Below are 24,905 nucleotides of genomic sequence, written 5' to 3'. Positions count from 1 at the left end.
CTCCAGCAGCTCCACATCCCTCTTGTCCTGTGGAGCCCAGAACTGGACACAATACTCCAGATGTGGCCTCACCAGGGCTGAGCAGAGGGGCAGGATCCCCTCCCTTGACCTGCTGGACACGCTCTTCTTAACGCACCCCAGGATGAGCCCTGAAATGAAGGCAGTGCCTGAGGACGCGCTAGCGCAGCCTGGGGAAGCGAGAGGCTCCTTTGGGCGAGCAGCGTTTCCAGGGGGGCTACGCTCGGGCCCGGCGCCCCGCTGTGCCCCCAGCGCGCGCGGCGCCTCCATTTTGTGGCGCTGCGCGGTACCTCCGGGCCAGCCGCGCGCCAGGCCGCGCGGGGCGGAGCGGAGCGCGCAGCGGGCGGGACGGGAAGCGGCCGCGTCCCCGCCGCCCCGGAACGGCCAGCGCCGCCGCCCGCGGCGACATGTCGCACCCGAGCCCGGCCGCGCGGCCCGGCAACCCCCGCAACCCGCGCGCCTTCTTCGACGTGGATGTCGGCGGCGAGCGAGGTGGGCGCCGGGCCCGCGCGGGGAGCGAGGCGGGGAGGCCGCGCCGCGGCCCTCCGTGCGCGGCGGGGCCGGGCCAGGGCGCAACGTGCGCGGCGGGCGCCAGGTCTACCCGGGCCGGGGCGCAGCGTGCGCGGCGGGCACCACGTCTACCCGGGCAGGCCAGGGCGCAACGTGCGCGGCGGGCACCACGTCTACCCAGGCCGGGGCGCAACGTGCGCGGCGGGCACCACGTCTACCCGGGCCAGGCCAGGGCGCAGCGTGCGCGGCAGTCGCCAGATCTACGCGGGCCAGGCCAGGGCGCAACGTGCGCGGCGGGCGCCAGGTCTACCCGGGCCGGGCCGGGCCAGGGCGCAATGTGCGCGGCGGGCGCCAGGTCTACCCGGGCCGGGGTGGGAGGGAAGGCTGGCCAGGAGCAGGCACAGGGCGAGCTGGCGGCCTGGGCCTCCTCCTCCAGATCCCCCGTGTCGAGGCTGGCACGGCCTATGCCGGGGTGGAAGCCTGAGCGCCCCGTCCACAAGCTTGGGCTTCCCAAACAGCGCAGGTTGGGATGCAAGGTCCCGTCTGCCGGAGCGCTGCGCCCGGTCCATTCGCCCTGCTGCTTGGGAGAAAGTCAGGAGCGCTGTTTGATGGTTCAGAAGTGCCTTATTGACTGCCAGTGGTTGTAATTTGCTTTCGTTCCTGTATTAATTAGAATTAATTTGTTTACATGTGGCTGCCGTTAGAATGAATGAAATTATGTTAACTAGTTGACTGATGTTAGGCTGATGAGAAGACTGTGGCATTGCTGATGGCAGCTGCCAAGAGCGAGAAACCTGACATGCCAATTTATTAAAAAAAAATTATAGAACTTGATTATCAATTATGGGGCTCTGTTATCTAATTAGTTTTCGATTACATTAGGTAAAACATGCATATTTTTGGATTTAATGATTTCTTTCTTGCATCCATAACAGCCATTATTCATACACATATTAAGCATTACTGTTACCCTCTAGTAACTAGTAACTAAAACTAGTGTTCTAGAGAATGAGCAGTTAGATTGATAATGCACATTTAGCCTCAGATGAGAGTTACCATGATGCTTCTTTGTGTGTGCATATGTATGAAACCTTTGCCTTGCTTTTGTCTAAAAATTGCAGACTTTAATATCATCAGTCTTATGAGTCTGTATTTTCTAGCTCCAGAGAGAATAAGTTGTGTGCAGATATGATATCTATTTTTGATATTCTTGATAATGCAATTCATTGCTGGTAATATTTTTGTTAAAAGCTTAAGTAGAGCTTCGCTGGTGCTTGCCATGAAACAATCCCCAGAAGCAATAATCTTAATAATCTTAATAACACTCTTAATAAAAATGCCTTTGCCCTACAGTGCTCAACACACGATTGTGCCTAGGAGAAGCCTTAAAACGTCTCACCCTCTGTTTGTCGTTTCAGTTGGCCGGATTGTCTTTGAATTGTTTGCAGACATCGTACCTAAAACTGCTGAAAACTTCCGTGCGTTATGTACAGGCGAGAAGGGAACGGGGCCCACCACCGGAAAACCCCTCCATTACAAAGGATGCCCTTTCCATAGAAGTAAGCTCTAGGAAATCCTCTGTTACACAGTTGACAATGGAAATCTTAAATTGGTATTTGAAATAATATTAAATAAAATCCAGGAGCACTAGATTTAATCATTATCTTCTTTTACAGTTATTAAGCAATTCATGGTCCAGGGAGGAGATTTCTCAAATCAAAATGGCACAGGAGGAGAAAGTATATACGGTGAAAAATTTGAAGATGAAAACTTTCATTATAAGGTATTCCAGTGAAAATAGAGCTTGAGTTTAGTTTTTGAAGTTTTAGTGATTTTTATTTGAATGGAATCCCAGTGCTCTTCAGCCCACAGAATGCATGTCTTTTAAGCACTAGAAAGGGAATGCAATGAAAAAAGCTAAACTAGTTTGTCCTTAAAGTCTCTGTTACTTAAAGAAAACATGTCAAAGGCAGCAATAATTTGAAACTTTTTAATTGCCCCATTAGAAATTCATTTGAAACAATATTTCAGTTCTGCCTGAAGTAGGGAAATTATTTTGACAAACGGCAAATTACCGATACGTACTGCTCTTGACAGCATCACATGAAGTTGGTTTAAGTGGCGTTTGGTTTTATTTCTTGGTGAAGCCAGTGATTTTGAATGACCCCGTCAGGAGCATCACTTACGTCTCAGATGGTCTCTAAATTCAGCAGCTCTGAATTCAGTCTGTAGGCTGCACAAGGAGTAAGGAAGAAGTGCTGCAGGGTCAGGCCACCCCCAAGGAGGTGGCAAGTACACGTGCAGAACTGGCATTTGCCACGTGCCCTCGTGATGGGTACAAGTAGCATGTTAAAATTAGCACTAGTAAATCTGTGTGCAACATCTCCGAAGTTGTTCTTTAAGTTGTCATTGCGATACACGGTAATAGCTGTGTGATTTTGTAGCGCATCTTGTACATCTTGGCTGTGATTTTCTTGTTACGCAGCACGATAAGCCAGGGCTGCTGAGCATGGCGAACGCAGGACCTGGGACCAACGGCTCTCAGTTCTTTATTACAACGGTGCCTACTCCTCACCTGGATGGGAAGCACGTGGTGTTCGGCCAAGTGATCAAGGGAATGGGCGTCCTTAAAGTGTTAGAGAACGTAGAGGTAAACGGAGAAAAGCCTGCTAAGGTAAGTCATATCCCGCTGCCTAGGAAGCCTGGTTTTATTTCCATTAGCTGATGTCTCGACTGAAAACTGTGAATTGCTTTGACCTCCTTTTCAGGAGGATTAAAAATTATTTTCCGTTTACTAGAGAAGAATGCTAAAGGCATTGTTTTTAGCAAGTTGTTTTGGGGAAGTATTGAGCCATAGCCTTTCATTCTCTCCTATTGTAAACACTTTGTAGGTCTTGTTTGTCACTTATTCAGAGTACAGACTTAACACGATTGTAGATTCCTCCGATCTGAAACATTTTTGTTAGAGGTATTGAGAAGGGAAAAAAGTGATTGTGTGATTAAAAACTATTAAAATGGTTACTTGTTTTCTGAGGTGTTTTAGAAAAATGAAACAGTGGATTTTTTTCAGTTTTATGTCAGAAACTGTTGTAGGTCTGATAAAGCAACCAGAGTGCAGTTCATGTCTGCTTGTCACTGTTGGGAAAATGTACCTGTAACTTGAAAAGACTTGTCAATTTGAAAAAAAGAGCAGTCACCTCTAACATGACAGCTGTGAAGTCCTCGCTTGCTGCAGCTCTACTGCTGGTTCCTCTTGCAGCTCTGTAGAAAGGGGGTCTGGTGTGGTTGGATCCTGGTGCTTGAAGGCAGTAGAAGACCTTAGTGGCCTCTGAAATCACTGCGCCCAAACAGCAGATGACAGAGCGTTTTTACAGAATTTCAGAGAACACAGAATCCCTTTTTTTTTTTCCTGAAATTGTCTTGATGTACAGTACTAGTATTATGCTCTTTTTTTTTCTTTTTTTTTTCCCAGTTGTGTGTTATTGCAGAATGTGGAGAGCTGAAGGAAGGAGAAGACTGGGGAATTGTTCCCCAGGATGGCTCTGGAGATGCTCATCCAGATTTTCCTGAAGATTCAGATATAGACTTAAAAGATGTAAGTGTTTGATTGTTTGTTTGTTTTTCTAGGTAACTATTTTACAAAAGAGAAAGCAAGATTTGTAAGTAACCCAAGTTATATGGTGTCTGGGAGCAATTTACTAGGCATTTTTTCTCAAGGTCAGTCAAAGTACTGATCAGATGTAACAGTGAGTTTTAGAGAATGCTGGGGGAGAGGATGGCTGTCTTTTTTCTTTCCAGTGCTAACTACAACTAATTTTTCCCAATAACTAAAAGCACAATGTTTCACTTAATTTTTTTTCATGTTAGCTTTTTTTTTTTGTTGTTAGACTTTTTGTCCTGATATGGTAGAATTATCCGGACTCCATCCCTCAAACGTGTAACTTCATGTCACACCTGCACACTTTCTTGTATGACATTATTAATATTTTAAGGGTATATTTAAAGACCAACCTCTTCTGAAGATCTAACTACTGCAGGTTGCAGTGAGGGTTAGGAGGCAGATGGGTGAAAGCAACTCTGCTGTTGTGCAGGTTTTTACTGTGTGAATGAAATGCACAAATTGTGCTAATCAGACAGTGATTTCTGAGGGGAAAGTGGGCTTGCCTATGTGGATTCCAAATACAAAAACAGAAATGGAGGGAAGAGCAAAAAGACATTACAACTTCAATCCAGACAGACCATATATCTGCCTGCTGGGAAACACTTTTAACTTGGAAAATTGCTTGGGTAGCATTTGTTGTGCTTCAGATCCGAAGTTGGTAGATGCCAGTATTCCCTGTTTTTAAATTTGTTTATGTAAGCTAGCTATAGAAAACCAAGGGAAAAGAGTTCTGAGAGAAAAAGAAGTGTGTTCAGGTGATTAATACTGCTTTGAGAAGCAGAAGACAGTATCCTTGGGATTAAGGAGTCATAGACTTATGTTTTGATTATTAAGATATCTTGCTTTTCCACAAATAGCAGTCAGTCAACACCTTTACATATTTAACTGATAAAGCAGCAGCACTGGAGGATTGAACTGCTTTCTCTCTTTTCTTTTTCCTTTATCTTTTTTAAAGGTATTAGGAAATTCATCTTTCACATTACTTATGGGGTATTACATAGAGAAGGGAGTATTGTAGGAGTGGTTTGAAACCACTATTTGTCTAAATTGGAATAATTTTGTTCTGAGATTTTATAGTGATTTTTTGAAAGAGGCTAGTCATACAATCCTACTGTGAAAGATGAAGTAAATCAAGACTTTCTTCATAAGTAATTTGATACTTTATATTTTTTCATCTATTTTATTAGGTTGACAAGATTGTGGCCATAGCAGAAGACATAAAGAATATAGGAAATACTTTCTTCAAATCCCAAAATTGGGCAGTGGCAGCTAAAAAGTATAGTAAAAGTTTACGGTAAGGCTATCATCATTAAATCAGGTAGTTTCTGTAATGCAAATTAACATTGCAATCAAGCAGTGATAAATGTATTTTAAAATGCTTGATGCTGTGCTTTTTTTTTTCCTTAATTTTTGTAAAGACTCCAGAATCAAGAAAAGAACTGCTTGGTTTTTAGATACTTAACTCAGATAGTACTTTTGCTCCTTGCTAAGTAAGAGTTATGTGCAAGAGGTGTTGTTTACAGCTCCCATTTGCTAATGCTCCTCTGTCAGTATTGCTGAGCTGAGTGTAAGGGGGAGGAGGAGCACAGTAGCATTCTGAGTATTTGGAGAGGGAAGGGCAGGAGATGCTGCTGCATCTCAGTTCTAACAATCAGTAGCTGTAGGACATGGTAAGTTCAGCAGATATCGCATCTAAATATGACACTTAATTCATCTCTATTCCTTATTTGTGCTCTGAGGCACTGTGCCATCATCATCCTGAGTTCATGTGTAATTCAAAATCATGATTTTTCTGTTCTTGTTTTCCTTCTTTCATACTTTATGCAGTTGAGCTTCTTCCAATGATTTTGTTTTAATTTATACTGACTTTTATCCCTAGCTTCGTAATTATTACCAGTCACTAGCAGTAACAATAACGACAGAGAAAGAACTGAGGCCTATTTAATGAGGTATCTGAGTTATAACTGCCTTCATTTCAAAGAAATGATGTCCTTCTGAAGCACAAACATTAAAATATTAACCCAAAATGCATCCTCTCCCTTTGTGCTCAAAAAACCTATCACAGCCCCATAGAAAGTCTGAAATAAATAGGATGTATACATAAACGTTCTAGGAATGTTACAGAAAAAAAGGCTGGAATGGATCTTCAAGGAACTATATCTTATAGCTCTCCATTCCCTCTCTCCCTCTCTCTTAGGTGAAAATGTGGTATTCCCTATGTATTTTTTAAGTAAAACCCTTAAAGTCCTTAAACCCTTTGTGCTAAAAACCTGACAGCATCACACGTCGTGCATGCGGATGAGCAGAGTTTGCCTGTCCCCTTCCCCAGGGAGCAGTGATGGAGGGGACTGGGTCCGGAGCCAGTGCCAGCGCGGCTGGTCAGGATGAGCAGGGGAAGGGAGATGCTGGAGCTAGGAAAGCCCGTAGAATTCCCTCCTTTCCAAAGGGAAATGAGCTGTGACCACTGATGGAATGGCAGGAAGACAGGCAGCTCTCCAGGACCGGGACAGGGCGGCAGGGCTGCCTGGGGGCTTCTGGCCACACGTTGGTGACAGAGAAGGAGAGAGCAAAAGGTCATCGAAATAAATTCCAGGGGCTTCTGCCACCCCGAGTAGCTCGGTTATTTAAAGAAAAATGAAAAAAGATGCAGTTAATACAGTTAAGGAATAGGAACATGCTTTCTAGGGAAACCTTCACCTTTTGTCAGGGTAGGTGTGATACATTTAGTTTTTTTAACAGTGGAATTGAAACCTGGAGTTAAGACTATGGAATTTCTCCAAATAGGAGAAAATACTAATTTGGAGAAGTTTGTTTGCATGCAGTTTTGGAAAGAGAGCCAAGGGCAGGCCAAAATGGAAGTTAAGCTGACAGCACTAGTACATGCTCTTTGTAAATATATTTTTTTTTAATTTATTTTATTTTTTCTTCTTCGCTTGCAGGTATGTAGAAGCTTCTGAAGCAGTGGCAGAGGCAGCAGACAAACCAAAGTTAAAGACCGTTGCTTTGACCTGCGTTTTAAACATTGGTGCTTGTAAACTAAAACTGTCAGACTGGCAAGGAGCTATTGAGAGCTGCTCAGAGGTAATTTAGTGTTTAATGTTTTCATTAATATTTGGGCTATACAGATAAGGGCAGCCCGAAAACTTTTTGGAGTCTTAACAGGCTCCTGATCTGAAGGTCATCAAGGCAGAAGGGTGACCTCGGGTGCTTACTGCCACAGCAAAGCTCCAACTGTGAATGTGGGTCTTGTTCCCCAAGATCAGAGCTGGTTTCTTACAATGCAAGGACTTAAACTGTTCACAATGAGAGCACATCACTTCTAGAAGACTAGTGTGAGCAAAGCATTTTACTTACTGGGGCCATTTTGCCAGTTAAAGTCACTTTTCTAATTCAAGTCTTTTTAGGGAGGCCGAGTAGTGATATGAAACCAGCTAATAGAAAGAAACAAAAAAAAAAGAAAAAAATAAACAAATGATAAATATGAAAGTACTTCAAAAGTAAAATTAAGGAGAAAAAATAGGACTAGTGACCTAGACCTACTGACAAAAAACTGCAGTTGAGGAAGCATGAATTTAGTTAAATTTGGAAATTTTGAAGGAAACTGAGTATGGAATTCCATCTGTTAGCAGAAAATCTGAACATTCCTGGGACTTTATAGTGGAAGGTGGGATCTCAGCTAATCTGTGTGAGGGGTCGGTCTTTAAAGTGCTAGCTTGCTGTCTAGCCTGAGGATATGCACAACAGCCATAAGCTCACATTCTAAATGGACAAATTGGGGAACGATAAAAAAATCATGAGTTATCAGACCTCTAGAAAATGATAAAATTGAGACAGCATTTAAGTATTACACATAGAAATTAGTGGCATTAATCATAATAGTTGCAGGTATGGAAAAAGCAACCTTTTCTCCTTCCTTAAGATGATAGAATTGTTAAATAAATACAACACTGCAGCTGCACTAGATTTCTCTAATGTGTTTAGCTTAGCTCTCTTAAGATGCATTCTACACCACATCACTGTTTTAATCGGAACAGCAGTCTGCTAAGAACTGACTAAGCAGTACGGGCCAAGGTAATGGTTTATGAGAAACCCTGCCCTTTCCTTCAGGGAGGATTCCCCAGGCCAGATGCTTTGTAAATTAACAGTCTGCACTGCAGGGATTGTTTGCTGTAAATTAGGAATTGGAAAGAGCTGAACTTGTTCAACACCCTTCCTTGAAGATAGACGTGAGCACATCTGTCCCTCTGAAAAACAATGCTCATATGTGTGCATAAGACACTTAATTCTGTGTTGACCCAGAACAGGCTTGTAGTGGACACGCAGCCCAGGATAAGCTCCTTGCATACACAGACAACAGTAAAGTGATTTAGAGAGAATTATGGATGTGGCTTCTACTGCCTGTAACTCTTCAATGATTAAAAATGATAAATTAATGAAGCCAGGTATTTGTGCAAAGAGATTTCCTTAACCATAGAACTGTATTCTTAAAATACAGTATTCTGTATTCTGTGCAGCGCGCTGATGCTAACAGGGCTATTTGCTTCATTTTACAGGCTCTTAAAATAGATCCAGCAAATACTAAAGCTCTCTACAGACGGGCTCAAGGATGGCAGGGAATAAAGGATCTCGAGCAGGCATTGGTAATGATCATATTACATATATACACATACATATATATTTAATATAAATGCTTTATCAAGTTACTCACTTATACTTCTGTCTCTTTAAGGTTGATCTTAAAAAGGCTCACGAAATCGCCCCTGAAGACAAAGGTAAAAACTGTCTCTCTATATATTTTTTTAATCTCTTTTTAAAGAATGTAACAAATTAAAATGGGACATTATACCCATTACACCCATATAAGATCCTGGCTTCTGACAGCTGCTGACACTTAAATGCTGATCCGTCAAGCACAAGGCCCACTGAGTGTTGTATAAAAAAAACTTTTTATACAACATTGATGCCTCTGGTGCCGTGGGGTAAAAGGTCCCCTTCTGCTTATGTAGGTCAGCAGCACCCAGAGGAAGTTCTGCCCCCTCAAAGTGTAATTTTCTGGTTTTATTAATACCTTATTGGGTAAGATTTTTACATTATAAATTCTATGTTGACATCAGTACTATTTTTCCTATCACCCCATTTTGTAGTTTTAGTTTGTTTCATCTAAGGGAAGAGTCTTTTTGCAGTTAATATCTGACCTGATAGAAATTAAATGCAGTTCTAGCATTTACAATAAATATAAGTAACTTGCTTGGCATATTAGGAAGCCTAATGAAAAGTGATTACTATAACGGGATCATGGATTTTATTTTTAAGCAGCTATCCAAACGGAAACACTCAGAATCAAGCAGAAGATGAAAGCCCAAAAGGAGAAAGAGAAGGCAGCTTATGCTAAAATGTTTGCTTGATATTTTTTTCGGAAGTTTTAAACCTAAGCACTAACTCTGTAAAAGAATAATGGAGCTGTAGGCAAGTGTTTCTTCTCTCAGTTGCCCTGTACTGCTGTTTTCAGTGTTTACAACTTAAAAGTCTAACAATAAAGATAAACTGTTCAAGGATTAAGTTGTTTTTCTTTCTTTTTAGCTTTAACAGGGGCTTTGTAATTCAGATATGGTAGTTGCTAAGGTATAGTGTTTATTTCAGCTTAATAATTAAAGTTTCTGAAGAAGTTTGTTTCTAGCATAAAAACAAGCTAGGCAGTTTCTATGAGAGTTTTTGTTTTATTATTTTATTTGAGCAGGCCTGATTTCCTTCTTGTAAGGAATAAAAATACTGTTATCTTTTTAAATGCTTTACAGATTGTATTGCGAACAGGTTTCCTTGTATTACAAACAGGTTCCTTATTATTCTCAGGAAAAAATATATAAATATAGATTTTTATCTAACGTGTAACAATCAGTGACAGTTTTCTAGACTGAGTTATTTTCTGTACTGCAAGTTACAATTGCCTTTAGTAAATAATTTCAAATAGAAGGAGAAAACATACCTTTTGTTTTTTTTAAGGGGAGGTACTAAATTCTTCTTCCACACCCATGATTCTGCATAGGGCTGCTGTTTTCACTGAACTTCAGCAGTAAATGAAAGATCCAGGCTTCCTTTCAGGCCCGAGAAGAACTTTTCTTCTGCCTGCCACTGCATTCTGGGAAGAAGTTCTTTTTAAATAAGGCTGGGGTCTAACCTGAATGCACTGACTTCCCATTTAATGTAATGGTCATACCTAACATTTGGCACAGCACGTTACTCTCAAACTGTTTAACATTCAAGTCAGTGCTGCACTTCAATTACACTGCAGCATAAAACATTCCAACTTATCTGTTGGAGGTCAAGTCATGGAACAGTTTTCAGCTGATCACATCCCGTTGTAAGCTGGTCCTCCTCCACCTTCAGGGACTACCCAGTTAATGTTCTGACTTGGGTCTTTGATATCACATGTTTTGCAGTGGACACAGTTCTGAGCATTTATCTGCAGTCTTGATCCTTCTCCCGTTTCCAGAGGAATATATTCATAAACTCCTGGGAAGAGGAAAAGAGTGGGAGCACTTCATTAAATAGTTTCCCCTTGCACACATGCTCTACTCCTCCTTAACAGTGTGTGAGGAAGGGAGTTTTCATGAATTCACACCTCCATGGGAGCTCTTCTCTGGAAGGAGAGCTGGGACAGACAGCAAACTTGCAGGACGTGTTAGGCTACGCAGAATAATCCTGAAGTACTTTGCCTTTTATCTTGCAAAAAAGACTCAGACTCATTTCATTTTTATTACCTACCTGCTGGACAAAATCGTTGTTCTGGTCCATCGAATATAGCCAAGTTTCTGTTCACAGGGACACTGTCATCTTTTAGGGTTAAATGAGCAGGCTGATCGTGTTCATGATTTGTACCACTTAAAGCCACAGATGATAGGAGATCAAAACTGATTTTTCCATCAGGCTTTGGATACTCAATAGGTGTGCAGTCTTTGGCTGGCTTGAGTTGAGCAAAATCTGGTCCTAAAGACAGTAAATAAATGTATTGCAGAATTAATATAATTTGTAGTACTCAACTGGAATTGAACTAAGCTATTCAGACTTCTCTTGCTGTTGCCATTAGTGTGATGAAGTTGCCTACAGAAGCAGGTGGTCTTTTTCACGAGACAAAACTATGCTAAGTAGACGACTACTCTAATGTGTTCATTTATATTGCTGAGTAATATGACCAAATCTCCTTTGCTGCTTTAGCACCAATTTCTTTATGACATTGAGACCTCCCTGCCTGAATATTGACCAGATCTGCTCTAGCTTCAACCTCACCCAGAAAAGCCTGACATAGATACTCGGTATCTTTCAAAAGATAATAAAAATATTTACCTGGATGTTTTAACGTCCACGGCTCCATTCCTCTCAGTATCCAATAAAACACACCCGTGTAAAGCATTCCTCCATACAAGCCGAGTGCAGTGTGGCAGGATGGGCGGATGTTTCTGACTGAATAGAGCTCTTTCCAAACCCAGGACTTCTTCAGGTTCTCTTCGTATTCTTGCACGTGAAGTCCTAATGCAACAGAGGACTTGTTAGGTACTTGCAGTACAGAAAGGCTATCCTTGAAATAAAACATAAATGCTGAGTAAATAATTGTTAGCAACGAAGGCAGCAAAATAATTTCCGAGCGGCAAACTGGATATCTACTTAGACTACCTATTTGAACCTCTTTAAAACATGTTTTCACTGGCACTTATCAACAGGTATCTGCTCCCTTGTAGCTGCTATTACAAAAGCCACTGGAAGCACTGACCTGCCTCAAAATTTAGCAAGAAAACAACAACAACAAAAAGACAGACAAGGCCACAATAGGGGCACCCCTATGGAAAAACAGATACTCACAAGTAGAATCTACGGCCCAGTGATTCAGTACTGGAGTTATCTTGTTCAACAGAGTTGCTTCACGAGCTATGCAGCCATCATCATTCTGATTTCAGTAATGATCATCATGACCCAAGGGTGGACTTCAATGCTAGAGAATGTTCTTTTTTTTTTTTTCCCTCCATTTCTAAGCAGCAAGTTAACAAGAAAGATGTCCCACCAAAAACATGTGATTGGTTTGCATTCTTTGAGCACAACCTTTATGCACGTTACAAACATTGCACACTCAGCAGATGACTGAATGCACCGTTCTACTGCAGTGTAATTAAATCAGAGCAAATATCTTTTATATATATATATAGACCTTCAAATGAATTTTTTGAGATCCTCTATTTCACTTATTACCTCTGCACAGCAGAGAGGCTGTGCTTTGGTACTCCGCAGTCTTAACAAAACTGGTACCAGTTTATAAAATCTGTCCATAATCAAACAAGAGCGGTGCACTAACCTGGTGAGACTGGTTATTATTTTAGGTGGGCTCCAAGCATTTTGCCTGGCTATACTAGACTACAAGTTTCAATTGTTTAGCATAGCCCAGCGCATTGTGTGGTTTATTGACCCAAAACCAGATGACCAGATTGATTTCTGTAGGGATGAATCCAAAGTATGGAGAAGAGCCTTCTGAAACGATAATCAGGTGGCACCTGGCTGCAGCGTCCCTCGCCAGAACAACGGAATTCCACTTGGGTCACCTCTCTGTTCAGCTTTTGTCAACAGAGCCAAGGGAATGAGCAAGGCTTAAATAACCAGTGCAGTGCGCTTGGGATCAGGTGGCTGCTGGAATGTGTTTGAATCACATGTAATAGGAAATACACAATAGTCTGACAGCGAGAGGCTCTTGAAAAGCAAAAGATGGAAGAAGGGGCCTGAAGTACAGGGGGGAAAGGCATCTTAACAGTACAATTACTAAAATCACGTGCGATTTTTCAAGTTTACCCCTCACACCTCTGTTTACATTTCATTTTACTTAGAATTCTTTGCCTTCTGATTCTGCAGGCTTTCTGGATCATAAAACAAAAGCAGTAATTTTTAAACACACTTTCAGGGAGGAGTCATATATTCTCTTTACTTATACAGGAAGTGTAAGCTTATTTTTGGATGTTCTTTAAAGCTTTTGTTCTACCACTAGCGTTAGAGCATCACAATAACCAAGAAAAATTGTGAAATTGCTTGTTTCTTAAATGATTTGTCACTACAAGCAGCATATATATATATACATACACACACACATACATATACACACACACACACACGCATATATTAAAACCAGCACATTTGTGATTTATTTTTATTTCCAACTAATTCTGTCAGACAGGTTTAGTTAGAGCTAAACAGCTGGTGCTTCAGTTGAGCCCAGACTGCATTAGAGAGCAAAGTGCAGCCATCTTACCTAGTGTCTTTGACTGGAGATCCTCCTTGCTCAGGTGCCTGAAGATGGCCTCGGAAGCCAGAATGCCGCTCTTCATTGCCGTGTGCGTCCCTTTAATCTTAGGAACATTCATGAGCCCAGGACTGCAACCAATTAATAATCCCCCTGGGAAGGTGAGCTTGGGTATAGACTGAAAAGGAAGCAAAAGGTTTGCCTTTTTTGAAAAGAAAATTCATTCTGGAAATCAAACTGGCATAAGGCTTGAGTGCCATGAATGTTTTTCATGTGGACTGTCTAAAAATACACCAGAACTGCTTTACTTAATCGTGAGTAATCTTGTTCGAGTAAGCAAGCAAGAGTTAGGCACAGCTTCCCCCAGCCATGCAGTTAGCATCACTGCATGTTAAAAGAGCAAAGAGCATGGTCATGAGGGTTGCCACAGCAGGCTGATAAGAAAAAGTCAACGGTACATCCGTGTGAAGCAATACCGACATCAAAATCTAAAAACAATTAGTGACACCGAACCTCTTTCCTAAGAAAATATCCTGCACTCCCATGATACAAGTGAGACAAACATTTGCTTTCATGCTTAAGTTATGCACACTGAAGTGATTCCTCAATAAGGAGTTTTTACTGAAAGTAGGTACAGAGGAACTACTTAATCGTGCAACTTCATGATCAGCTTACTGCGAGTTGGACAGAACCTAAGCCTAGCTAGTCTGAGCAGCCAGTCCACAACGAGACGAGGAGGCTCCTCTGCCCAGCAAAGCTTTTGGCCCCATTCCTCTTCATTTCCTGACAGTATGCAAGCGGAATCACTGCAAGACAAGCGGCGTGACCCAGCACCTAAAGTAAAAAATGCCACAGTAGAATTACCTGAAAACCACCTTCATTCAAAGCTCTGGCACCATAGGCAATCCTTTTTCCACCCTCCAAAGTCGGCTGTACACTGGGATGGTGCTTCCACCTCTGAAACTCCCTAAATGGATTCAAATAGGGATTTTGATAATCTAAGCCAACCTGAAGAAAAAAAGAAAAATTAAATGCAAACCACAGAAAATAAAGTATGACATTTCAACGAAGTCGGAAAAGAAAACAATTGTGTCTTGCCACATCAACACTTCAAATCTATTTCACATTGAACTAACCCCAGGATCTTTCTACTTAAAGAACTACTGCCAAAAGTGCATTCTATCAACACTACGGTAGAAGCAAGCCTGAGGATTTTGATGGACCTACCCAAAACCTGAATGAAGCATGGAAAGTGTTTAATTGCACTGTAAGCGCCTTCCATCTGCCTTTGAAATAAAACAGTGACATTACATTAAAAATGGTTTAGTGGGGAGAATTTAACTTTTAAATTTGTGTTCAAAAACTGTTTCCTCCAGACAAGCAGGAGGAGAGAGGCAAACAATTATTTCTAGATAGTTATGTCCTTGCACTCACAGATTTTAAGCAGTTCTTCACATGATTTAGCTGAGTCAGTTATAACTTCAATAAATTCTATAATGCACCAGAGAGCAATGAGGTAAACAGAAAATGGGAATAGGGGGCAAAAGAAAAAGATTACTCCAGTGGGCTGAAAGCCCAGGATTCACATTTCGTGTGAGAACTTGCCCAAGGATACACCCTGCATTTTCCATCTTTAATATATATTTAAAGAACTTTTATTGCTGAATTTTCTCTTTGTCAAAAGGAATTATTTCTGGCTCCTTTAAGATTTCAGACAATTAACACACATATCGAGTCAGCAACACACAGTTCCTCGACTTCTCTAGCCACTCAGTGCTTTCAGGAACTGCACCTGCTCTTCTTGCTAGATTTCACAAACGATTTTCAAAATAAATAAGATAATACTATTCCAAGAATCAGCCGAGACATGACAAAGGTATAAAGTTCAAACAGAAAAAGTTCGTGTATGTGCACAAAGAAGTTGGATTTTCTCCTATTTGAACAGGAGATACGAATATGTAATATTAATGTTTTCATTCAAACCTTACTCACCACAAACCCAAGAGCAACTAAAGGTTCACCCTCATTTAAGTGATAAAGAAAGGATCCTCCATAAGTATGTCTGTCTAAGGGCCAGCCAACAGTATGTTCTATTCTTCCTGGTTTCCACTTCTTTTCATCAATAGTCCATAACTGAAATGAAGAAAGTGTTTTAATAACCAAAGTAAGGGTCTGCCAATAATACAAAAGACAAACACATAACTAAGTACATAAGGAAAAAGGCTGCATAAATAATACTTTGAATTTACTATGCTATCACTTAAGTTCATACAGCTAAAGATGAAGCAATGAGTTACAACTACTTCTGTTGGATTATTGTTTAAGTATTTGCTATTAGTTCTCTTGCTTGAAATGCTGTACATCAGAAAACCTGAGACTCCAGCACTAACCCCCAAATTTTATTTTAACCATAAGATCTTGCTTTTCATTGGTGATATCAATGAATAATTCTGCAGCGAATGCAGTGACTACATTGACCTTTTTCTTTGAGAAACATTATTAGAGCTTAACTGGTTGGCTGAGTTGATCTAAATACTTGCTGCCCTGAACAGGTTGCCCTGTGTCCACTCTCTCCTGCACAGCTCTAGTACTCATCTGACCCATGCTGATTTTGTAGAAACACCTTCGTTTTTTTTTACTAATGGGTCAAATTTCTGATTATCTGAGCAAACATTTCTTTACCATGGAAGTACAGTTCCAGCTGCAGCCTCGTGACAGAAGGAGAGTGGAGCTATTTAGCAGTCAAGCACCATTAGATCAGCTTAGGCATGGAGGGAACATCTAGGTACTGTCTAAATGGATTAAGGAGTGCATTTTTGAGCAAGACTCTTGGTTGTCCCCACTTACTGTACTTTGGTTTGCATCATGAAGCAGTCATGAACTGGATTCCTCACATGAAACTAAACTGGAAGACAAGCTCCAGGAGCCCATCTAGAGCATCCAGCTGTAAATGGGCACTCAGTTCATGGGACCAGACTAGGCTAGGGCAAAGTAAAAATAACCCTGAAATGTGCATAGCATGGATGTGAGCTCAAAAGCACCAACCATTTCACTTTACAGATCCACTCCTATTGGTCTGGACCATTTGCTAAAGCAGTCGTAGTGAAACCTCAGTCTCATCTGAAAACACAGGAACTCTATGGCAAAACTCTGCTTGAATTATGACTTAGGTATTAAAAATTGTAATTAAGACTATGATATACATGGCAACATTTAAAGAGCAGTTAATAGCCATAAAATTATAAAATAATCATTTTACAGATATTTTGTATTTGGAAATACATGCTTAAAGAGATGGAGAAATGAATCTGTTATAGTCAAACCATGTATAGACTCTAAATAGAACAGCTCTTTTTCATCAGTAATAGTTTAGTTCAAGTTTTACTAAGTATAAAAGATATATATGTATAAAAGATAAAAATAAAAATTGACCCCCATTCAGGAATTTTTGGGAAAAAAAAAAAGCTTATTCATAAGGTGCTTCAGATAGCATGAATCACCTCCTGGAACAGCCCCTTTCGCTCTCTAATGAGCACACAGAGAGCCCACAGAAGGTTTTTCTTTCCTGAGCAGGTGCCCCTTTCTCCCCTGCCCCAAACCCCAATAAATATAAAATTAGACAGTGTGAATTCTTTGCCCATTTACTGAAACTGCTGAAATTAAATACAGGCAACAGATTTCACAGGCGAAATTAAAGTGGCATAAGGCATCTAGCAGGGTGGATTCAGAGGCTACACTACTTCTAGCTCTAAGTGTACAAAAAGTAGCCAAAATGAAACAGTTGCAACATTCAGAGAACAAGCCTCTCTGACCAAGTCTAGAATTAAACAAAGATTGCGGAGTTTGAGAGTGAAGCTCGAAACTTATCATTCTAACCTTTTATAAACAGAAACAACTAGTTTATAGCTTTACAGTATCTTCTTTAGCTGTTACAACTGTGCACAGGATACCTCTTTCAAGCCAATGCCATAGCTCTGGGGTTGACAGTTCTCCCTCAGGTTGTATTTCTTGTACAGCTGTTTGGCTAGATGTCCATGGCAACCTTCAGCAAAGATTGTGACCTTAGCATGGAGTTCCAGGCCTCTTTCAAAAGTAGCCTGTAAAAGCAGACATGGAATTAGCCATTTAGATCTGTGCCACACCAAACTCACCACAAGAGAACGCAGGTCAGGAAGATGATTTTACAGCACCTTGTGCCACTGCAAACCATCACATGCTGCAGCTCTAATCCAGCTGGCCTTCCCATCTAACCATGATGCATTCCCAGCAAGGCTAGTTAGGGGATCTGATTAGAGCGAGCAGCACTACAGTTAATCATCACTCTTCTACTGCAAAGAATCTTTTCTGGATCAGACAGATCCTTATATCACATCAGCTTGTTCACCAGTTGCAAAGGAGTCCCAAGAGAACAAAGAATCTTGACCCATAACTTCACATTTTAAGTTCTGCTCATAAAAATCACATTATAATGAACCATTGTTCCAGGTATGCACATGGGACAGAGGCTACACAGAAACACCACACCATCAAAACCTATATTACTCTCACTCCAAAATGAAATAACCCATCACGCCTCAGAATAATGTTTCCGTAACAAATATTCAGTCTTAAATGTTAAAACACATAATAAAATTGCTTTAGTATTAGGTATCAGCACTGAACAATTTCTCCCCAAATTTTTTACTGGAGGCAGTATCAGCTGACCTAATAAAAGAGCTGCTCATACACTTGAATGCTCACAGAAGTTTGCAGCAGTGGCAGACTACATATTTACAAATTTAAGAAGTGAGCAGATAAAGTGTTTATAAAAGACATGTTCTCACAAAAGAAAAAGGATTTTTTTTTCTAGATTTTGCAGAAGCTTTAAAAAAATTCATAGTTTGGGGCTTTGGCACTGCAAATTAAATGAGCTTTTAACTGCTACAGCAAAGGTATGTATTACTTGCACCTCCTACTGAAGAAAACATATAGCTGAAAAGAAGTGTGTGCGTATCCACATGCATAGTCCTGGAAAAAGGCAATATTACACAATAGCCTTATTTTTCCCTACCTTCAGTTCCTCCTCCAATGGTTTGTTATTTTAAAACAAGAATGAATCCTTTCTTCTCACCCCCTATTTTAAATGGAGAAAATAACCCAGAGGCTTCCTAATGTGGAATTAAACTTGAATTTTTATGCAAGTAGGAGAAAAAGCTTTATAGTCAAATTTGAGAGAAATTTCAGACGGAATCCTGTAGTTGGCATTCCTGTAGTTAGCTACTTCTGTTGTTGTGAGTTACTCTGAAGTGCTGGGTTTGCCCTGTGTGCTGCATGGGGAACCAAGAGGCTTGCGAGGGGCTGTGGATCCCACTGAGGTGGCCGAAGTCCAACACTCTGGGCCAGACCCAGCAAGCAAAGCTGTGTGGGCCACCAGCAAACAGGTAGGAAGATCCCGTGTGTACCTTGCCCCAGCACTGCAGACAGTCTGTCAACAAATGTGACAGCAGCTGTAAATGCCATGGAAAAATCGGCCACAGAACCTCTCCTACACTGTCAGCCACCATTTGGATGAGAGCTCTCCATGCCACCTCCTCTGGGAGCTCCTGGAACTCTGCCTCTGCTCCCTGAACACAAATATGCCAAAGCACCCTTGCAATTTGCCCTTCGAGTCCCTCAAGCAAGCCTCTTTTCTGCAAAGGCTTTTCCCACTGATTGCAGAGGCAGCTTGCATTATTCTGAAACTAAAACTTCCATGTGTCAAACCTCTGCATAAGTAGGGCTGGAAGAACTGAATCCTTAAGATTCAGTACCGAGTAATGTAACTTTTCTCAAGATGTGTCAAAGTTACTGAGGACACCAGAAACAGATATATCAATTCCATAATTGAAGTTCTAGATACCGAAAAAAAGGTTACTTACTTTAGGTGCTCCATCCTTCTGAATGCCTACATCATTAGTTGCAATCCCTTTCACACTACCGTCTTCATGAAAAAGAACCTTCGAAAATATTGTAAAAATTAGAAAATAATAACTTCCATTTTAATCCATTCATTTAAAAAAGCACCTTCAGAATTTATAAGCACTGAGTCTTTCAGTCATCTAATGGTCAAGATTATGCATTTGCTCAGGTACTCTGTGGTCCACTTGCCCTTTTCTGGATCTGGGCTGGGAATTTGGGGCATTGACAAACATTTTTTTTTTAGTGCACTTCTGTGAAGAGGAATCCTGTGAATGCACAAGTGCTAAGGGGTGAAGTAGGGTGCAGGACCTCTCCCATAGACACTGATATTGTTGTTACCTCAGCAGCTGCGTAGCCTGGGTACACCTCAACCCCCAGGGCCTCTGCCTGTTCGCCCAACCACGCGACGAGGTGTCCCAGCCGCACTATGTAATTGCCATGATTAATCATCGGAAGTCCTAAGAAAACAAAAAAAAAATTGTACACGTCACCTTTTGCATCCTTTGCTGCAACTTCACAGCTGTGAAGACACAGTAGGGTCATGTGTCATTACAGCCTTATCACAGTCAATTACCGTATTGTATAGACACTCGCTGTCCTACAGCGAAACAAAATTGCTTCATTTATGGAAAAGGTGAAAAAGACACCAAGGAAAAGGCACTTCACCAAAGAGTTCTTCGTTGAATGTTACCTGGGAGCATTGGCACTGGAATTCTATATTTCTTTGTTAAAATTCCAAACTTGTCTTCAGTTACAGGAGTATTAAGTGGAGCCTAGACAAAAAAAAAAAAAAAAGTACTACTGAATGATTTTTTCCTGTCAGGAAAAGACAAAATAAAATAAAAAATAAATCAAACTGGTAGCCAGTGAAAGACCTAATAAAGCACTTCTATAGGACAGACATACTTCTCACAATAGGAAAGATAAGGTACCCTAATGAAACAGTCATGAGGCGAGACTGAACACAGCTACTGAACAAACAAAACTGTACAATGTCTTCTGAGTTTGTACATATGCATGTACCACATGACAAAAATCAGTGTACTGGATATCATTTTCTGAGCACATGCAAAAATGCTGTGTAGAAGCAGCAAGTCTGACATTGCAAAGAATCCATTATCTTACTGCTTATGCACGGGACTTGGATTCTGCACAGAGGCAGCAAACCTGCACGTACTTTGCATGTGCAGTAAAGCTACCGTAGAAAAACCTAAGGCCACAAGATATTTTTTAGACATAAAAGTTAGCACTGATGGAAACAGACTAGAAATAAGTTAGGTGGGGGTTTCTTTGATTGTTTTGGTTTTTACAGGTCACCACACTTTCAATGGAACAAAGGTATACAAGAAGGAGTTTATCCCAGCCTAGAGATGGACTGCAATGTGTATACGTTCATACATACCCCCCGCTCCTTCCAATCTGGAAAAAGTTCTTCTAAGGCCCGTGGCTCCAGACAGGCACCGGAAAGGGTGTGCGCTCCAATCTGGGAGGCTTTTTCCACCAGACAAACACGTATTTCTTTGCCGTGCTCTGTGCCTAACTGCTTGAGCCGAATAGCTGCAGAGAGACCCGCAGGGCCCCCTCCGACTACGACAACATCGGCTTCCTCTGCAAACCTTTCCATGTTGACTCCTACAAAACATGACAAAACAGACGTATTTCAGATCTTCCCGACTCTCTCACTAAATCACACCTTGTGACACTGCTACCACACACAAATAAAAAAAGGATAATTCCACAGGATACTTGGTAGGGTAGAAGGACATCAGCGTTTACTTAGTCACTTTAAAATCAGCTCTTTGGCAGTGATAAGATGTGCCATAAAAACATATTCAACCTCTATATGTTGTAGAAAAGCACCAGTAATGTTAAAAATAAGAGAACAGTGGCTTAGCTGTCTTGAAGACATTTGGTAAAACTCAAGGGAAGAGAGAAAGAGAAGAAAAAAATCCTTTCTCAGAACAAGTTATTTTAGTTTACCCTAATTCATCAGGGACAGTTCTGGAAACTCAGCTATTAAAATTGCTGTACATGCAAGCAATGGCCAGAGATATATATTCCCCTTATTTTGTCACAAAATGCCCCTGCGAGAATAACTGAAAAAGGCAAAATATACAGACCCAAATGAATTAAATCTGGTTGTGTTAATTATCTAAGTAAAAATAATTTATGTATTTTCTTGACATAGCTAGAATCAAGTTCAAATCTGACCCAATTTTACACTGCTAAATACAGTAATTGTGAGCCAATGACACAAAATTACACTTCAGATACTAGTACTTAACAGAATCTCTGCAAAAAGAAAAAAAAAGCAGCATCACATTCCAGTGTTGTTAAAACTCAGTCATAATAATACAAACAAGCTTTTAAAAGGCCTGGTTTCCCTTACCTTCCCATCGTTTGTCTTTGTCCCGAGGGTGAATAGTATAGTGTGTAGTTATGCGAGGCACAGAGGGAGCAGATGCGTATCCTGCCGTAGGCACTGACGGGAGGCAGCTTCTCTTTATCAGCTTTAAGGCACGAAAACACAGACATGCTGAAAGAACAACAACAGATTTGTCAAATCATTTGCTTCCTCAAATTTTCTATTTTTCAGAGATAGAAGTGGCACACCAAAAAAGACAGCACATTAGAAGACTAATGAAGGAGAAATGAAGATGAGGAAATGTATGTACAGATTTTTAAGTTTTCAGCAACCATGATTTTTTCTTTTTTATATAAAATTACAAATGTACCAAGTAGGGAGCTTTCCCTTTAAGTGCATACCACTCAAGGACCAAGGACACCAGCCACCCAGTAAGTGTGACAGCTGACATACCATACCGTGCACGTGCAAAGGGAAAAGGCATTTTAGGTTCCTATTTCATTTTTAATGTCAAAAAGATTTATTGCAGACATCACTAAATAGGGCTAAACCAACTGCAGAGAGGACATGCAAGTTCATCCATTTCACAGTCTTAACGCATATTCAGACACGCAGCCTGGGCTGCTTGTTCATAGCAGCTGATCTAAGGTTAGTGTCACAATCTACAGTAAAAGTCACGACTGAAATAAATATACCTTGGTAAAGCTAGGAAGAGATACAGGTAGAGCCTAGAGAAACTTTAATTATCGCCACAACAAATTAGTCATTCTCATTATGCAAGTTGACCAATACACGAGTTTCAAATAAACAAAATGAGGCCAAAGGGCACGTCACGTGCTTGTTCTAATTTCCCACTTTCACAAAAATCAATCAACCATGTTTTCAAGTTGTATTTGTGTGATCTGTACTCAGAGAACTAGTAAGCGCAGCACCAAAACTAGTTACGGTTATCGAGTTTGTCAGCTAATGCACGCTCAGAGGTATTTTTTCCTTCATTACAGACTCCCTTAGTCCAATTTTAAGGCCGAGGGGGAGAATACTGCACCTGCAACGCAGGAACTCTGCAAAGGTGCGCGATGGAAACGGCCAGCGGTGACTAATGAGGCCACTGCAACCATCCGCCACCATAACTGCATGGTGGCAGCTGAGGCGCTGGTCTCTGCATGCACGGTAATGACCCAAAACTATCACCTGGGACAGTTTCTTAACAGCAGCTTTGCACGTACTGTGCATAGCATAAAAGTTCCTGCCATAAGCAACAAGTGTTTCCTTACCAAGGCGCAGAGGAGCCCTTTACAGGACAGCTTCAAAAGGGCACCTGGGAACAAGCTACTTCATATGCAGGGTAACAACTGCGCCAATACACACCTGAACGCGACACCTCAACTTCGTTTTTGAGGTGCCTTACTTGAGGCAGCCACACAGCACTGTCAGAAATACACTCACGACTTGGCAAAAATAAAGCGTCAAACCGAACAAACAAGCAAACGAAGGACTAGTCCAGACGCTGCAGGTGCCAGAGGATCAGTCCACCCTGCGAGGACATTTACCCGAGCGGAGAGCCCCCGCAAAGGAGGGGACAACCCCGCAGCCTCCCCAGGGGCGACGCCGACGAGGCGGCCGGGAGCAGCGGCTGGCGGCGCCACAGCCGCGCCGACCTTTGCCCCAGTTCCGCGCGGCGGCACCGCGCGTCCGGCGCCCCGCGCTACCTCGGCTGGAGGACGAGCAGAAGGGCGGCAACATGGCGACAGCAACGACGGCGGCTGTAACGGCGGCGGCGGCGGCAGCTCCCGGCCGTGACCCCCGCGCTCGCCCCCGGGCCCCGCCGCGCCTGCGCGTGCGCTGCTGCAGCGCGGCCCCGCCCCCGCCGCGGGGACTACAGCTCCCAGGAGCCCCCGCGCGCGGCGCCGCGCATGCGCCTGGGACGGCGGGAAGAGCCACCTCCCTCCCGGCGTGCAGCGCGCGCGGCGCCCGCGATCCCGAGCCGGGAGGCGCCGGTGCGCCGCGCAGGGCATGCCGGGAGTGGGCGGGGCCTCCCCTCGAGCCGGCCGGGGTATGGGCGGGGCGAGCGGCCGTTGGGGCGGGGCGGGGCGGGGCGAGCGGCCGTTGGGGCGGGGCGAGCGGCCGTTGGGGCGTGTGTGTAGCCGTTGGGGCGCCGGAGCCGTTGGGCGGGGCGGAGCGGCCGTTGAGGCGCGCGCGGAGCCGTTGGGCGGGGCGGAGCGGCCGTTGGGGCGCGCGGAGCCGTTGGGCGGGGCGGAGCGGCCGTTGAGGCGCGCGCGGAGCCGTTGGGGCGGTGGAGGAGGAGGTCGATGTCTGAAGCGGGCCGCTGCAGCCCGCGGCGCTCCCCTCGGGCTCGCCCGGCGCCGGCCCGCAGGCGCCGCAGCTGGAGCAGGGCGGCGCGGCCGTCCGAGCACGCCCGCGGAGCTGCTGGAGGAAGTGGAGATGCAGATCGGCGACGTGAGTGAGGCGGCGGCGCGAAGCGGGCTCGGGGCTGTAACGGCGGCTCCGGGACTCGCGGCACCGAGAGAACGGGGCAGGGGGAAGGCGGGGTCGTCTCCCGGTGCGTTGGGACCCCCGCCAGCTTCTCGCTCTGCCCTCCAGGCCGCCTTCTCGCTGACAAAGATCCTGGAGGCCACGTCTGCAGTATCGGCCCAAGTGGAGGAGCTTGCGACCAAATGCTCGGAAAACGCCAGGTTTCTCAAAACGTGGCGGGACCTGCTCAAGGAGGGCTACGATTCCCTGAAGCCCAGCGAGTAACCGCGCCATGGTGGAAAACGCGGGAACGGCTGCCGCCCGCTGAAAGGGGAGTCATCGCGCAGCCCTTCCCTCCTGCTGGCCCTGCCTTGTGACAGTGCAGCGTGGCTGGGATCATGCCATACCAGGTTGTATGCTCATGTTAGACCTCCACGTGTTACCGCACACTGTGCCTAGTGTTTTTTAAACAAGTTTTTTTTTTTAGCAATTTCATGTGATGGGTTTATCTTGTTTTTCATCGACTACTCCCCTTGAGGTAGGAGAGACTTCTTTGGAAAATACTTGATAACTTGTATGTGTAAGAATACTATGTATACGTCTCTGAGTAAAATAACTGTTTAGGGGGAGTAGTCAATTGTAACTTTTAAGACTCTTCCTTTGTGCTC

At 43.0% G+C, this 24,905-nt stretch overlaps 3 protein-coding genes across 3 annotated transcripts; 2 read left to right on the top strand and 1 right to left on the bottom strand.

Moving 5' to 3' along the window:
• The first annotated feature begins 416 nt into the window (after window positions 1–416).
• On the top strand, window positions 417–9,689 carry PPID (peptidylprolyl isomerase D). The gene is made up of 10 exons (XM_088528093.1): window positions 417–510; window positions 1,947–2,087; window positions 2,205–2,311; window positions 3,014–3,202; window positions 4,001–4,123; window positions 5,377–5,483; window positions 7,129–7,270; window positions 8,743–8,829; window positions 8,919–8,961; window positions 9,506–9,689. Exons 1-10 carry the CDS (start codon window positions 426–428, stop codon window positions 9,592–9,594), a joined length of 1,113 nt encoding a protein of 370 aa, XP_088384219.1. The 5' UTR covers window positions 417–425; the 3' UTR covers window positions 9,595–9,689.
• A 446-nt stretch (window positions 9,690–10,135) lies between these two features.
• ETFDH (electron transfer flavoprotein dehydrogenase) lies at window positions 10,136–23,508 on the bottom strand. The gene is made up of 13 exons (XM_088528092.1): window positions 23,475–23,508; window positions 21,790–21,936; window positions 20,803–21,032; window positions 20,092–20,173; window positions 19,740–19,858; window positions 19,361–19,438; window positions 17,414–17,560; window positions 15,456–15,596; window positions 14,328–14,471; window positions 13,473–13,641; window positions 11,531–11,713; window positions 10,952–11,173; window positions 10,136–10,699 (listed from the first exon to the last, which is right to left on the bottom strand). Exons 1-13 carry the CDS (start codon window positions 23,506–23,508, stop codon window positions 10,536–10,538), a joined length of 1,860 nt encoding a protein of 619 aa, XP_088384218.1. The 3' UTR covers window positions 10,136–10,535.
• Window positions 23,507–24,687, top strand: CUNH4orf46 (chromosome unknown C4orf46 homolog). Its single transcript, XM_088528142.1, is given in 5 exon segments — window positions 23,507–23,598; window positions 24,085–24,135; window positions 24,137–24,178; window positions 24,180–24,222; window positions 24,367–24,687. Coding segments are annotated over 5 exon segments (384 nt in total). The 3' UTR covers window positions 24,523–24,687.
• Window positions 24,688–24,905: the final 218 nt, after the last annotated feature.

This window comes from Tinamus guttatus, unplaced genomic scaffold (genome assembly GCF_059628265.1).
Source record: "Tinamus guttatus ecotype Peru unplaced genomic scaffold, ASM5962826v1 Tinamus_guttatus_pri_ptg000301l, whole genome shotgun sequence".
NCBI lineage: Eukaryota > Metazoa > Chordata > Aves > Tinamiformes > Tinamidae > Tinamus > Tinamus guttatus.
This window is presented reverse-complemented; position numbering and strand designations above follow the sequence as displayed.